The sequence below is a fragment of the Serinus canaria genome, chromosome 3, assembly GCF_022539315.1.
Source record: "Serinus canaria isolate serCan28SL12 chromosome 3, serCan2020, whole genome shotgun sequence".
NCBI lineage: Eukaryota > Metazoa > Chordata > Aves > Passeriformes > Fringillidae > Serinus > Serinus canaria.
Genome location: NC_066316.1, coordinates 49,620,574 through 49,636,857, shown reverse-complemented (window position 1 = coordinate 49,636,857; position 16,284 = coordinate 49,620,574). Strand labels below are relative to the sequence as shown.

Here is a 16,284-nt window from a genome sequence, read left to right as displayed (position 1 = left end):
TGAGATGAATGGAAGAGAGATACATAAAATAACAGAAAAAACTGCCACAAGGTCACTGCTAGAAAACTGCTGATTCTCATTTAAATGGCCAAGAGGATGATCTACTGACTGTAACAGACCCTACAAATCCAGCTGCAGCAATACATTTACCTTTCCTTTTTCCATCTTTACAGAACAAGTGTATATGACACACACTACCATCTGCTGGAAAAAGTGCTGAACTGATCTACTAACACAGAAGGCAGCTTCAGGGCTTTTGCTGGAAGAACCTCTTTACCATCAGGCTTACCTGAGGCAGATGCAAAACAACCTGGGATGTGTGGAGACCATATAGTGCTGTAAATGACTGCTTCATGGCCCTTAAAAGTGCATAATGACTTCCCCACAGCTGGATCCCACTGAATAAAGGAAAAAAGAAGACTGTTGAGATACAAATTCAATAAAAAATGAAAGGCTTCATACATTGAAAAAAACCCAACTTTATACAGAAAGGATTAGATGAATGTTTTTTAAAAAAAGGCATTTATACGCTTAAACTAGTATCATCTGAGAGTTTAAGCAACCTCTCAATTAAAGCACAATTTCAGCCACAGGATAAAAATAAATAAGAAAAGAGAATCCATGTTGTTTCTTAACACAAAGGACTATGAGATCCAAAAGAAATCACACTTTTCACCTTCAACAGAAAACCGACATACCAGCTTGGCTGTTTGATCCCATGAACCAGACACCACTAGCCGCTCTCCTCTAGTTTGGCTCCAGTCAACACTATATGCCTGTAAATGACACAAGAGCATAGAAGGAGCATTAGAATACAAGTTTCAGGCTGTAGTTAGCCAGAATTTCACAAAATAGACTTGGATTTGCAGATTGCATCCTAGTCAGCTGAAAAACCATACCACTGAAGCACAGCAGAACTTGCCAACAATACCATTTACGTGAACAAAAATTAAATGTAGCCTCTCAGTCAGACATTAAAGGTACATACATGCTAAGAAAAGTATCTGAAAAAGCAAAGATGGGCCAAAATGGAGAAAAAAGAAAAGTGTGAGAATGGAAATTGAGGTAATATCTAGCAATTTCTGAGCATTTTCCTTTCTAAGAAATATTTCAGTCTATGCTAAATCCAGCTTAGATGAACTAGTTTTCATCTATTTGCTTATGTTACAGAAGTCAAATACAACCATTGCCTAGAGAAAAACAAGCTGCTTTATCTGCAACTCTCCTTTTTTATTTGACAAAGTCCTACTTCCCATATAGTGAAAGCCATACTGCTCTAGAAACATTTTGTACTAACTCACTTCCCTGACGAGCTTACAGCCCAAATGTACAAGACACAGGGACAGTACTTAACAAAAGCTATATAACCAACTGAGAGGTAATTATTTCGGGTTTTTTTACCAAACCATACTCTTGACTTTTTTACTTTTGTTAGATAACTAGTTATGATACACTTCATTAAAATATGCTCCTTTCTACTCTAACTCTTCCACTAAAATAGCAACAAAGGAAACACACCAGTACCTCTCCATAGAGTCTAAGAACGGAAGACATGACACGTCTCCAAAGTGGCTCCCAAGCTCCTCACAAATATTTCTCTCTTTACCTTTGAATCTGTGTGATGGACTGAGCTCAACTCCTAAGCTGCTGCTGTTTGGAAATGCCCCTACTTGTATCACTACACAGTATGCTCTTTCATACAGCAGCTCAATATTTGGTTCTCATATTCATATTTAAGATTTTCCAGAGAGAAACAGATCTTTGGGAAACATGCACCTGTGTCACACAATCCACATAGCTGGCATTCAATACATCGTACGTGGGATGTATCAGATCTACTCCACAGATAAGGCAAAGCACACACGGGGCTCCCAGCTCACTGCCATGCTATCAGCACGTAGATCTGCAGAGCACGTGCTGTGACACAGGCCTGGGCACATATGGCACACAGGGCTGGCACTGCTCAGCGCTCTGCAGCTGCAGCAGAGGCAGCAGGACCTGGGCAAACTCTGCTTCGGGCAAGAATTACCAACAGAACAGACAACAGGCTCAGGAAAAACAAGAGATCCTGTCCATTTGGCATGTGACAGGTCTAGGTAATAGGGAGAGGATGAAGAGAAGATAGTATGAATAACCCAATATGGTTCACTTATTATTCTTCTTTCTTTCTTTCTCATGTCATCCTCCAACATAAACTTATAGACACTTCAATGGAAGCTGTGTTGAGCAACTGGGAAAGACTAATAACACAGCATAAACCTTAGCTGTTAGTCTTTTAGTGTTTTATCTTCAATCATAAAATAAATGAACCCTAGCTTATTCCTAAACTGCAGCAAGAAATGCCTCAGGCAAGATGAAAAAAAAAAAAAAGAAGGAATAAAAGATGTAAAAACATAAAAGATAGCTTAAAATAAATGTTCAGGTTCACTTTACAAGACAAATTTGATTCAGGCATTCTATTATCTTACAATCCAGCGAGATTTCACCAAAACCAAAGTAAATTAGACGAATTTATTCATAAGATTCAGCAATTGGCTAGTGCTGGAATAAAACTCATCGTCCTTTGATAATGCAAATTCACTTTTAAATCAAAAATGCACATTCGTTTTGAGAAGGAACAATGATCTCATTTAGAAAAAAAAAGTAACAGTTCCCTGCCAATCATGCATCAGAAATAATATAAAATGCAGTGACAAAACTGCCATTAAAAACGTCAGATAGGGATTAAGGATTAGGAAGGTAGTGAGAACACTGTCTGCACCAGTGTTTGCCAGAAATTGCTAGGTAAATTCCTTCTGAAATCCATCCTCTTAACACAAGTTCATAAAGAATCAATACAAACCTTTCATATCTCACAATAAACTCTCACTCAGCCCATGTTTCCTATACTGCCTTTCTGAGCACAGTTGAATATGTCCACCTCCCATGCTACCAGCTCAGCTAAGACATAGACACAGAAATGTTTATTTCACAAACAACAGATGGTGTAACAGAAGCAAATAAACTTACTGACGCAATTTCAATGAGAAAATGGCTGAAACAAACAAAACAAAACTGGTACTATGCTTCACCTACATCTTTCTGTAACTACTATCAGCCTTTGAACATTATCAAAATCCTGATCACAACTAGAAACTCTTCCCTCAAAATTCTCAGTTTATACAGTAAGTGTATTAAACCAAAGTAGAAAAACCACAAGGAAGTAAGCTACAGAAGATGGACTCTTGAGTAACTACAGTCACTCAGCTTTTGTTTTGTGCTTCATATCTGAAAAAATCTTGAGGTTTTTGGGAATGAAATTTAATTCACTCAATCAGTTTTTTGACTGCATATCTACTAGATTATTTTACTAAGATCTATGTCCTTTAGATAAAGTATCAGTGAAGTCAGTAAAATGCAGGCTGAAACTCATTGCACTTTAAGTTCAAAGACTTAACAGCAGTGAGTGGAGGGTCAGAAGGAAAGCTTAAAAAAAAAGGGAAGAAAAATCACTTTAGGGAAGATATATGTACTACAGAATAAATATCCTTAAAACTATGCAAACAGTTATGAACCTGAATATAATGCTCTTTTCTACCCATACAGCACTGCACAAAGAAACTGAGGTTTTAAGAAAATAACACGCAACAGTATCAAACCAAGGCTGAAAAAACATACATACTGTCCCAACATTTGACTGCTGTTATTTGAGTAGGATCTCACAAATGCTAGGAGGGAAAAGGATAAGGAGATCTGAGTGTAACCCACTTGCTAAGGATCTGCATAATGTGTACCACTCCACAACCTCAAGAATAAGACTGATATATCAGCTGTCTGATTTAGACCAATCTAATAAGGCTCGCTAAAAATCACACCGTAACTGCAGTAATTTCATACATCACACTGGTTACTTAGGCTGTAAGGAACCACAAATGCTATTTTCTGAATATATTATATTTGTGTAATCAAGCAGCACCTACTACATTGTATGAACGTGCACAAGAATATGTACATCCACTTTATAGTCAAGTTATTAATTCAAACCACAGATCCAAAAAAGTTAGAAAATAACAAGCTGCTTATGATTATAAGACTACACATAAATATTTTAATTATTCAAACACAGGAGTGTCCATTACATTTTTTAAGTTTGCCTGATTTACCTCCAGGGTGTGCTCCTTATAGACTTGCAGTGGACCTTTGGTTTTAGTCATATCCCAGATTTGCAGAGATCCATCTCCACTACAAGTGATCAACATGTTTTCATTGGTCTCACTCCAGGTCACATCAAACAGGCCATCATTCCAGTCAAAACTAAATTGGAAAAATGAAGATATTTGTCTGTGAGAAAGCCTGACATAAAAGTCTGGACTAGTTCCATGCAAAGAAAATCTTTAAATTGCCCTTTTTACCATTCTAAACAGCATTTTTACATATTTGAGTTTCAAGTGATTTTCCTATGAATTTACTTGTTTGAATGTCAGTTTCTACAACCATATACCAGAATAGATTGATTAAGTTAAAGCATAAACGAGCCAAGGATCTTCCACACACAAAGAAGGAACTCTGATTCCAGTCTAAAACTTGCCACACAAACAGAGGTACAACATGACTCAGTCTGATTTATGGCTTCTCCAGAATGTAAGATTTCTAACAACTGTGGTAAAGAAAGAAATAAAACTGTCTTGGGAGAGCCTTATGCAAGTCACACCACTATGAATCTGAGTCACAATGAAAACCCAACAGAAACACAGTAATGAATATACTGAAGACCTCTACACTCCCAGAAGTAACAGAGTCTTGAACATCTTCAAAGAGTCTTGTTTCACAATTATGAATCAAAAAAGGTTTCTCGGCATATGATTAATTATTTTTAAGCATCTCCACCTTAATCTAAACAATCACTGTTTCAAGACTTTCCTTAAAACATTTTAGGTTAATAACAGACAAGAATTAAACCCCCTCCTTTCTAATCTTTCTCCTCCTTCTATCCAAAACAAAATAAATCTCCTTAAAACCCCTAGAAAATTTTATCTCCTAGGAAGGACCTCCATGACTTGACGTAGCTTCCTGCTCTATTTTCAGTATAAATCAATCATAAGGGCATAAAACTAGGTGTCAAGGCACTATTCCTAAAAAGGCAGAACTTATAATTTCAAGCTAGGGCAGAGAAGCTGCTTTTAATTCACATTGCCAGTTTTCTACAAAATGGTTTACACTATGGAAATGGTACAAGGCAGATGATTTCCCATAACATAATCGATGCAATGTAAACATATATTTTGTACTGTATGTAAATACAAATACATCAATTTCTATGCAAATAAAAAGACCTGCATTCAGTAGTTACTTCAGAATTGAAAAAAAACTTTATATAAATACTTTAAAAATAACCAAAAATATTTCAGTTGTGCCTGGTACTCACAAGTACAAAGTAAGTTTTTATCTTATAAAAATAAAAGATAAACCTGTATTACCTCCTGAGCAGAACAATCCCAGCTTCGTTTTGTTCCAGCACTGCCAGAGTTCCACAACCTAAACCAGCAAAATGAAACAAAACATCACAACTAGTTCCCCAATGCCAAAGGAAACTGGGGTGGTTCTGAAGTAGCTTCAGAGGGCACATGAACTTTAAGAAGCCTTAAAATTACTTAAAACAATTACTTGCATAATTAAACATCTAGTGGTCTCATGTTCTCTAAAACAGTAATTAATTTACATCACATTGTTCTGGTTTGATTTTGGTTTTTTGGTGGTGGGTTTTTTTAGCTTTGTTCTGGTTTGATTTTGGTTTTTTGGTGGTGGGTTTTTTTAGCTTTTTTGTTGGGTTTTTTTTTTTTGTTTTTATTTTACTCCAGTGTATCTGTCGGTGAGGTTGAAAAAGAGTTGTTTATAAAGCATAAAAGTGCATTTTTCCCATGGGCCTCACATGACAGACATACCAACAGAGAGCTCCCTTTTGTCTTTTTGATAACACAGCAGATCAAACACTTTTTTCTCCCCTACCTGAATATGGTAACACAAACACAGCTCACCAGAAACTAAAAAAATAATTCACTTCTGATAAAACACACATTGGTTCTGCTTCCTCATCTGATGGGGGTATTGTAAAAGTAATTCTACACTTGGATTTTTTTTTTTTAATTAATGTTTTGGGGAGCAATAATCCCGCTGGAAATGAAAAGGATGCCAGTATTGAAGAACACTCAGCTTGGCTCTCTCAAGAGACCACGGGGTCACCAGAGCCTGCCTGGACGCTCAGGGACTAAAACAAGAACAGCTGGAGGCGCAGAACAAGCTGAGCTGGAAAGGACCCACCAGCATCGAGTCCAGCTCCCGGCCCTGCACAGCACCATCCCAATGAGAGCATCGAGAGCATCGTCCGAACACTTCTTGATCTTCTGTCCGATTTGGCGCTGTGACAGCTTCCCTGGGGAGCCTGTTCCAGTGCCCAACCACCCTCGGGGAGAAGAACCTTTTCCTAATATCCAACCTAAGCCTCCCCTGACACAACTTCAGGCCATTCCGTCGGGTCCTGTCATCGGAGAAAGTTATCTTCAGACATTTTATTCACACTGTGTACGCCTTTACTACCACATTTATTCTCGACCCTATCAAATAAGCGCTCCTCCCGAGGGCGTTGTGAAAGCACCAGGGCAGCAGAGGGCTGGGAAGAGGCGGATCCCGCCGGGCTGCGGAGGGCGAGGGGCAGCTCCCGCGACACCCCCGGCCCGCCCGCGGGGCACTGCCGCCGTCTCACGGCAGAACAAACGCAGCGGAAAGGAAAGTCGTCCCCAAATGCTTTGGCGTTTGACAGACACCGTCTGTCCTTCCGCACACCCACGTTTCCAGCCTCCTCCTCCTCCTCAGCCACGTTCCCGGTCACCCCCGCCGCGCCGCCCCCCGCACCTGCCATGCCGTAGTACTGCGCGGCGGCGCAGGCCACACGCCCCGGGCAGTATGGCGAGAACTCCACCGCGTACCCGTGCAGCCCGGGCAGCCGCAGGGCGCCCGCGCCCGCCGCCGTGCCCATGGCCCCCGCCCGGGCCTCCGCCGAGCCGCGGAGGAGCCGCGGAGGAGCCGCCGCGCCCCCGGCCCCGGCGGAAGCGCCCGCCCGCCGGGCGGTGCCGGAGCCGCGGCGCCGCCACCGCCATCTTTGGCCATGGCAGGGGCCGGCGCAGCGCTGGCAGCGCGGCGAGGCGGGAAAGCCGGCGCTCGGGATCGACTGCTGCGCAGGAGGAATCTCTGCCGAATTTCAGAAACAATCCACACTTTTATACGCCACTTAGATCGGCACGGTGTGTGTGCATCAGCTTGAATACATCAGATGTTCTAGCATAAGTATGTGTGTTAGCTTTCATTTTTCCTTTTAAAAAGACCTTCTAAGCTGTTCATTCTCCTAATTTATTGAATAGATCTGCATATTTTATCATTCTTCTCAGTATGCAATTGTTCTTTATGGAAGTCCTTTTATGAATAAACTTCTTAACACTTGTGACAACTTCTGTTTAAGTCAGTGGGAATTTTGCTTTTGAAAGGAAGAGGTGGGTAGGGGGTGTTCAGGCTTAGAAAATTAATAGCAGAGCAGCAGCTGCAGTTTTTTGCCATATTATATCCTATATATATCCATATCTGTGTCCCTTAAAATACAGCCACTGATATTATTCCAGTTTGACACAGACCACCCTAATTAGTAACAATGACCCATATATGTGTTTAAAGATAAAAATGCAAAAGTATCGTTTTACACTTTCAGAAGTTACAGCAAAGGCAAATTAGATTATTTAACCACAGATAACTCATGGAACTTAGACCATAGTTACATACTCCTGCTACCTGCCCTTATATTTAAAACTGAACCTTGACTACAAAATCCACTGTAAAGCCACAAAAATATCCATTTGCTTAAACTGGCTCTCAGATTCAGAATTAGATGGTTCTACTCATTCTTCAATTTTGTAATAAAAATGAAAACAAATATGTTTATTAAATAGCCTCCAGGATTTTAGAATAAAATCAGTTCAGTGCAAGTAAATCTCAGTTTTATGTATCCTTTGGATTACCACAGCAGTTCTCAAAGCCTCATAACTAACAATTTATAAGCTTCATTTATTGACATCATGTGAGATCAGGTTTTTTTTAACCCTGAGGCAAAGGAATACCTTACAGAATTGGCTGCTCCAGGCCAAATTCAGCCAGTTTTAGCTTCAGTGGAATCTTTTTACGTCAATTTATCTTTTCAAAATGCAAGTTACAGGACAGTTTTCTGAGCAAGTGCTTTTAAAGCAATCGCCCTTTGTGACTGGGATGTCAATATCAATTCTTGAAAAGATACAAGGCCACCACTGGGGTACAGTAAGTAAATTTGGACACTGTCATTTGCAGTGCGTCAGGGAGTAAAGATGCTTCATGGTGTAAAGTCCAGTTATTCTATAGATAATTTATCACTGAATTGGAAAGATTTCATCAAGTGCCTTTTTTTCCAAGCTGGCTGATCTTTTGTAGTGAGTGAAATTCTGCAAAGAAGTTATGCAAGCAGGAACCTGCTCTTATCAGTGGCCCAGCTTTATTTTAAAGACAAAATTAAAAGAATTTTCATAGACATAATGATCAAGAAGTGGATGAAACGTTACAAGGAAGTCCTGAGAGAAGAATAGTTCTCAAACATTTTTTTCACAGACAAACTTGTGAATTCTGGTTTTGAAGATCCACGGAAGTAGAAAGCAAAATAATACGGTCAGTGAAAGTATTTGAATAGGATGGTTTCAAGGTAGAATAACAAAAGAAACAAAAGCTATTTTACAGGCAAAGAGAGAAGGTCCCAAAAAATGAAGTTGCTAAACATGACTCTATTTCCTCCTCAGCCTCTGGGCAGCTGAGTAAATTCAAGAAACACCAAGGACCCCCAGTCATAGCAGCATTTTATATGCAGCTACTGAAACCAAATGATCTACCAGCAACCTTCTTTCAGCTAACACCAAATCACAGAATTTGTTAAGTTGGAAAAGACCTCTGAGATCACCAAGTCCAACCTATGACTGAACATCTCCATGTCAACTAGACCATGGCACTTAGTGCCACATCCAGGCTTTCCTTACATACCTCCAGGGACAGTGATGCCACCACCTCCATGGGCAGCCTATTCCAGTGTCTAATCACCCTTTCTGTGAAGAAATTCCTTGTAATGTTCATCTTAAACTTCTCCTGGCTCAGCTTGAGGCCACTTCCTCCCATCCTGTCAAAAGTTGTGGGGGAGGAGAGGCTGACCCCTACCTGCCTACACCCCCTTTGAAGGTGTTTTAGAGATTGATAAGGTCATCCCTGAGCCTCCTCATCTCTGCACTGAACACCCCCAGCTCCTTCAGCTGCTCCTCATCAGACTTGTGTTTCAGAGCCTTCACCACCTTTGTTGTCCTTCTCTGGACTTGCTTCAGCACCTCAATGTCTGTCCTGAATTGAGGGGCCCAGAACTGGACACAAGACCCGAGGTGTGGCCTCCCCAATGCAGAGGAAGAATCCAGACAGATTCTTCCAAACCGACGGATCCCGCTTGCAGCAGTAGATGGCAGACATGTTCCATGCAAAAAACAAAAATCCCCAACTACACTGAAATTGCTGTTTTCCTAACATAATTTCAATTAAGAACGGGAAAGTTGCTTAGTATGCAGTTTAAGGTTATCTTTATGCAGCTGACACTTCTCTACGCTCAGCTCGCAGAAGTACCCCTCGTTAGCATTAGAATAGGTGCTTGGGATGCTTACTGCAGTATCTCCACCCTTTCGGACCCAAGAGCTCTGCTCTGTTACAAACACATGTCCCCCATTTCCTCAGCTTGCTAGTTGGCAGCTAGCTTAGGTGTGAGTTGAGATGGTAACCATCACTGCTGTGTGCACAAATCCTTCCAAAACCCTTGCTGGTCAGCAGGAACAGTAATCAGAAAGGCTCAAGTCCAAGAGTTTGAAGAACTTATAAAAAGATCTTTTCTACCAGAGAAAGTAGAATATGAGCTATTTCCTCATATGCAAGGGCAGGTAGCTTAAAACACTGAAAATATTCAAGGACTGCAGTTAATTTTTGTCTGTCTTTTGAATATTGAACCATTCCCTGGGCTCCATGCCATCAAGATTTTCTTCTACAAGTGAATACTTATTGCCTGATAGAAGTATAGAGATTTTTCCATCTGAAATCCCCATATCATCATCAAGCTGAATGTGTTGCAGCTTTAGAAAAAGCATTTAGAATCCCAAGGTTCATTTAAGATTGAAAAACTGGCAACATTGAAAATAAATGAAAGTAACCAAGGGGGTTGCAGTAATGAGTGCAAAGGGAAAAGGCTTCCCTCACATGGCTAAACTGAGGGTTGTGGCATTTGGAAGGAAGAGGCAGTTAGCATGGAGGCTTTTCTGGAAGTTCAAAAGAATAAAAGAAGGAAGAGGAGGGAAAGACACTGGAGCAAATGAAGATTTAGACGTGGAGATTTAGAAAGAAATGTGAGAATTGTGAGGAAAGAGTATGAAGCAAGAACAGCACACAGTCTTCACCCTGCTCACAAGAAAAGTGCTACAAGGACAACCCTGCCTGGTGAAATATCCATCCCTGATGATGTATCCATATTGTTTGGCCAGGTTTTGCTGGCTGCCACCTATGTGCACCATGCTGAAATTCAGTAAGCAGATTCCCCATATTATTCCAGTTCCATGATCAGCTGCATTCCTACACAATGGCCACTGGTCTCTATTTACCCCTCCCCTGCAACCCCCCCCCCACCCCTTAAATACACTTTTACATGTTCAGTGTGACCATAAGTATATCTTTTCTTAAAGACTGGCAGCTGGCTGCCTCAAAATATTGCCTTCTCCCTGTTGAACTCAAAAGTTACTTCTCATTGTCTACAGTGATATACTTAGTCTAACTTTTTAGATAGCTTTTAGAAACAAGGTTTTTCTAATTTCAGTTCAACCGTTTCTAGTGCTTGTGAGAGTTCTGGCCTAAAGGTTACAAAAATCGCATTAATGTACATACTTATATCTTATCCAAATGTTTGTATCTCCAATTTTCTTTAAATTCTTTGGAGATTTTTTTAGACATTCATAATTGAAGGATGCTGGACTCCTGAAAACTTTCTCCTGTTTATCAGTGAAGAATTTACAGTGAATCTCCAATCTCTCACTCCTTTATGTTATCCTGTAGTTAAATAAGAGGGCCTTAAAGGATTAATGAAATCTCACATACATTTTAAACCCAGTATTTGTGCTGATAAATTTCAGTTTATTCCATGAATTTCATCCACATTACTGTAAACATTCAAAATGCAGATTCATCTAAAATAATTTTAATGTATTGTGGCCATCCGTGTGGACATGGATGGTCACAATACATGAAATATAAAATTGGACAGAGTTATGTTTAGATTTAATCTCTATAAATCAGGACACATTTGAATTGTCCTTTTTGGTCTTGGACCTTGTTTACACTGGTTGGATCAGCTAAATCGAGCCTGTGGTATTTGTCACATGCTCTTTGTAACTCATCAACTATTGCATTTATATTTGCAACTAATAAAGTTGGCAAACTCTTGGATGTTAAAATCACAATTTTGGTTAATACCAGAGGTAAATTATTTATAGCTGTAGAAATATATAACAAAGAGAAGGTTGTTATTTCAACAAGTCTACAGCCAACTGGTTGTTCCAAGTTTTTGTCTGTTTTGTCTCTGAAAAAAACAGAGCTGGAACAGGATGGTACTGAATTGTGATTATATACAAACCATCTGGTGTTAAAGATGTTAATTTCACAGCCCTTGAGAAACAAGTGAACAAGGTAAGAGTACTTCTGATAACAAATGGGCTTCAGTTTTTAAAAAGTCCTTGGAATTACCTCCTAATCAAACACAAAAACACAAGAGCTCCTAAATGCCTGATAGTTCCTTTCAGAGATCTAACAGATTAAAATATATATTTTCACTTTATAAAAGCATCAGCAATTTGTGTTTGTTATTCAACAGTATTTTGATTTTTTTCCCAGTTTAGTGCTCAACCTCACTCATAGCCAAATCAGTAGAAAAACTACGTTGTATTTGGAACAGCCATGGTGCTAATAATGAAGCAAGCCTCACAAGTCAGTAATGCTAAGTGGAATAGCATGCTTCTTCCGTCTCCTTTCAGCCCATGACTTCCTTCTGCACTTGACAAACACGGACTGTTCTTGAGAACAACGGAGACATATTGTTCTTGCTTCCTGTAACGTGATGTAAGTGCAATGTTGAATGGATTAACACCAATTCTGCATTTTGTGGAAAACACCATAATTTAGAAAAACACTTTGCCGTTCAGACTGTGGCAAGAAACAATAACCTACTGTATCTGGCAGATGAGCAAATATTAACTTTTCCCTGTAAATTAGTCTTTAGTTTGCTTGTCATCTTCCCACCCCATTTACTGATTTCTTATCAGCAGAAGCAAATGCCAAGCATATCTTGTTGAAAAGAGGACTGCTCAATGCAAAAGCAAACAGAGCTACTGAAGCTACTGCAGTGAGTAATTTTTCTAATTATTCCAGAATTGATCTACAGAAGTAATGGAAAACAATGATACAGGAGGAGGCTTTGTGCCAACAAGTAGATTAGTCTTAACATAAATTTTAACAGGATGGGACCTATTGATATATAAACAAAGCTAATAAATGCTATTTTTCCTTCTCTCATACCTGTTTAATAGAAGCCCTTAAAAAAAGACGTTTGATAAACCATCCACATTCCCAGTATTTATACCCAAAAACAGACTGCAGAAGTCTCAACATTATTTCCTTTTCTAGTCCATTTTGAATTACCCAGATATTCAGTCTTGGACTGCAAATAATCTGAAATGTTAGGGCATCTTTTCTTCAAATTATCTCAAACACCAAAGGATCTTGTCCTCTGCTGGGTGCCATACCATGCACAGCATAGTTTTTGGCTATATGCTAGTTACTCCTATTAGGTTCCTTCTTTGTGAAGTAATGTTTTTGGTATTTACCAAGTTTTCAAGTATTCTTGACAAGTAAATTGCAGGCGAATTCAAGAAACCGACATATTTAATCAACATAGAGGGGTAGTTTTCCAGTTTCCGAGTGCAACACTTGCAAAACGTGAGGTTGATCCAGCTCAGAGTAAGAAACCGTCATGTTTAATCAACATACAGGGGTAGTTTTCCATTTTCCGAGTGCAGCGCTTGCATAGCGTGAGGCCGGTCCTGTTCAAAGGAGCCATAAACCCTTCAGTGAACTTGAAGCCGTTCGGCACACAGGGAGAGGTAGGTTCAGGCGGCGGATAATAGCAGACGGCAAAGGCTGATGATTAGCCAGTGCTGACACTACTCTCAACTCACTGCAAACACTCAAAGCATTTATTCCTGACGAGCTAGTTAGAGTATGTGTGCCATCAAAAACAAACAAGAAAAGCAGGAAATTATAAAAATCCCTTTAGCAGGACCAGGTTCAACGCACAGGGAGGGCCTGGCTTCTTACAAATACAGGCTCCTTCACATGAACCCCAAGCACCTCTGAAGGCTCCGGGGCGAGGCAGGGCCCCCGCCGTTTCAGCAGCGGGGAGGCGCAGCCTGACCCCACAGATTTGAAGCGTGACCGTGGGCTCGTGTGAGGGGGGAGGATATTACAAAATAAAGCCCCGCAGGAGACGGCAGGGCCGCCCTCGGACCTCTCCAGCAGCCGTCCCCTCCAGGGACGCTCCGAGGAGTGGGGGTGGCCGAGCCAGGACGTCCCAAGGGGAGCGGCGTCCTTCCAGGCTGACAAGCGCGTGAGGACACGACGTGACTGCCCTTCCTCGAGAGCTCCCACGCGGGACGCGGCCGGAACGCTGAGCATGGGGGCGGAAAAGGTTATTTCTGCCGGAGGCGGGGCCGGAGGAGGTGCCCGGTGCTGGGGCCGCCCCAGCCCGCGCTGCCAGTGGCTCCGCAGCTGTCGCTCGGCTGGAGCTGGGGCGCCGGAGAGCTATCCCACAAGTGGTTTCGCCCCGCGGCCGAGGAATTTCGTCCAAGGAGCGAAGCGGCCGGAGGAAGAGCGGGGTGTCGGGGGTGGCAGGAGAAGGAGGCCGGCCAGCCGGGGGTCGGCGCGCCGGGTAGTCCCTGCAGGTGCGGAGGAGAAGGGAGCGGCATGTCATGGTGCCGGTGGTAGGCACGGAGAGAGGCTGTGCTCGTCTCCTTGTCTCCGTCAACCTTCGCTAGCTCCCGAGTGGGAATCCCTCGCTTCACGTCGGTCACCTCTCCCCTCCAGCAGCTCAGCGGGACCGCTCCGGGGCGGGCGGCGCAGTATGGCATCCGCCTAACCCCGGCCAGCGCAACAGAGCCCGGGGCTGCTCTTTCACCGCCGGGATGAACGACAGCAGCGAAGGGACCGTCAGCCTGCCGGTGCCCGGCCCGCCCGGCGGCGGGACGCCCTGCGAGGAGGTACTCGGCAGGAGAGCGCCCGGGGCCGACACGGGCGCCCGCAGCCTCCCGCCCGACTTGGCTGCGCCGCCGCCCGCCGCTCTCTGGGCTGAGGACGCCGCCGCCGCCGCCGCCTGCCCGAGCACCGCGGCGCGGGCCAAGGGTGGCGGCCGGCGGACCGCGGTCACCTACGTGATCAACGAGGCGAGCCAGGGGCCGCTGCTGGCGGCGGAGAGCGGCGCCCTGCAGAGCCTGCGTGAGGCGTGCGAGGCGGTGGGGGCCTCGCTGGAGACCCTGCACTTCGGCAAGCTGGACTTTGGCGAGACGGCGGTGCTGGACCGCTTCTATAACGCAGGTGAGAAGGGCTGCCCGGCCGGGGCTGATCATCGCCGCCGCGGGACAGGCTCGGCCGGGGCTCGCCGTCACCGCCCTGGGTTCACCGCGGGGCGGCGGGAGCAGCTCCGGCCGCCAACTCCTGCGGGGGCCGAGCCCGCGGTCCCCCCGCGGCCCCCGGCTGCAGTGACACCCCCCGGGTGGCCACGGCGGGTACGCGGGGAGACGAAAGTGTGCCAGAACCCGCTCTCGTCCCCCGCGCTAATGAAGAAGAAACTCTTAGGTCAGCAAGCGTGCTGTGAATCAGTGCTTGTGGCTGCTGCCGGCGGGTTAAACGTTCCCTGGCTGTTTTCTCTCGGTTTCCTAACAGAGTGCCGGGATGCAAATTTGTACTAGTACGATGAGTGCGAGCTGAAACAGACAGGAGCTGCGAGGCCGTGGGAGCTTTGAAAAGCAGATTTGACACCAGACGCGTGGGGACGATTTCTTAGTGCTGACACGGCATCTGGGACGCTCCATGTGTTTGTGGTTGAAAGTTTGTGCTTTTGATATTGATTGCATATAATACATATGATGGATGCGTTTGAACAAGAAGCTGCGCACGCCGATCGGGTTAGCTGGCAAGAGTACCCAGGCTGCATCCTCTCACCCCAGTTTGCCAGCAGCACGGCAATAAAAGGACTGCACCTTTATTTGAAGGTGTGGTGGCCTGGGGTTCTGTCTTATGATGTACACGGCCCCGTTTGTAAAAGTAATAACTAAAACTTTTCTCCATCTACTTATCTTACCCACAGATACATGGTGTGAATGTAAAATAAAAAATACCCCTGCTTGCTAGATTTTCAAAGACTTCATACTACTAAGGTTGTAGTACTGAATTAATGGCTTTTTGCTTTAAAAAAAAAAAATCAGAAGCAGGAAATTGTCCTGGCCTGCAATTTTAAGCTTATTGTGTGATGTGGCTTTGGGGTATATGAAATACATGCTAAAAAGAAGCATTTAACAAGTTTTTGTCAGATACTGTAGTTTCCTCCTTTCCTAGGGAGGGGTGAAGAAAAAGGGAAAGAAAACTCAAACAAAAACCTCCTGGCACTATTGTAACTAGTTCTCACAAAAAACTTCATGCATGTCATCTCTTTGAAACTTTGCAAGCTTTGCTTCATGGACTGCTGCTTTCAGTCCAGTGAGGTGGGCAATTCTTAAGCATGCACTTACAGCTTATTCCTTTTGCCCTATGCAGAGCCGTTTCCTTAAAAGTAACAGTTCTCAGAAGTCAGAGGAGCTGTCCTCACAGGTGGAAATAGGAAGGCCATAGAGTTTCATTATAGACTTTATATTCTCTGTATTCAGCTCAGAGAGATTTCAAGCACCCTGGCATCTCTTCATTCCAGAGCAGGTGAAACCTGAGAGTCTCGTGGTTCTGTTGAAGAAGCTGTTGCATAGTGAGGCTCAAGAAGTTGAATTATCCATGATGTTTTGGTGCCTCTTACACTGGTTAATTTTTGGACTCTGAGCTGTTCAATAGGTGTGGTCTTGATAGTTCATGGGTGCT

General features: G+C 43.1%; 2 protein-coding genes across 2 annotated transcripts in view; one reads left to right on the top strand and one right to left on the bottom strand.

Moving 5' to 3' along the window:
• The window catches only part of PEX7 (peroxisomal biogenesis factor 7), a 41,236-nt gene extending 34,167 nt beyond the window's left edge, over positions 1 to 7,069 (bottom strand). The window contains exons 1-5 of the mRNA XM_030235745.2: positions 6,889 to 7,069; positions 5,457 to 5,514; positions 4,143 to 4,293; positions 699 to 776; positions 290 to 398 (exon numbers count right to left, since the gene is read on the bottom strand). Of these exons, the coding sequence (XP_030091605.2) occupies positions 290 to 398; positions 699 to 776; positions 4,143 to 4,293; positions 5,457 to 5,514; positions 6,889 to 7,012 (520 nt within the window). The 5' untranslated portion in view covers positions 7,013 to 7,069. The remainder of the gene's footprint in view (positions 1 to 289; positions 399 to 698; positions 777 to 4,142; positions 4,294 to 5,456; positions 5,515 to 6,888) is intronic.
• A 7,145-nt stretch (positions 7,070 to 14,214) lies between these two features.
• MAP3K5 (mitogen-activated protein kinase kinase kinase 5) overlaps positions 14,215 to 16,284 on the top strand; it is a 98,531-nt gene continuing 96,461 nt past the window's right edge. Inside the window, exon 1 of the mRNA XM_030235598.2 lies at positions 14,215 to 14,754. Coding sequence (XP_030091458.2) covers positions 14,346 to 14,754 — 409 coding nt within the window. The 5' untranslated portion in view covers positions 14,215 to 14,345. The remainder of the gene's footprint in view (positions 14,755 to 16,284) is intronic.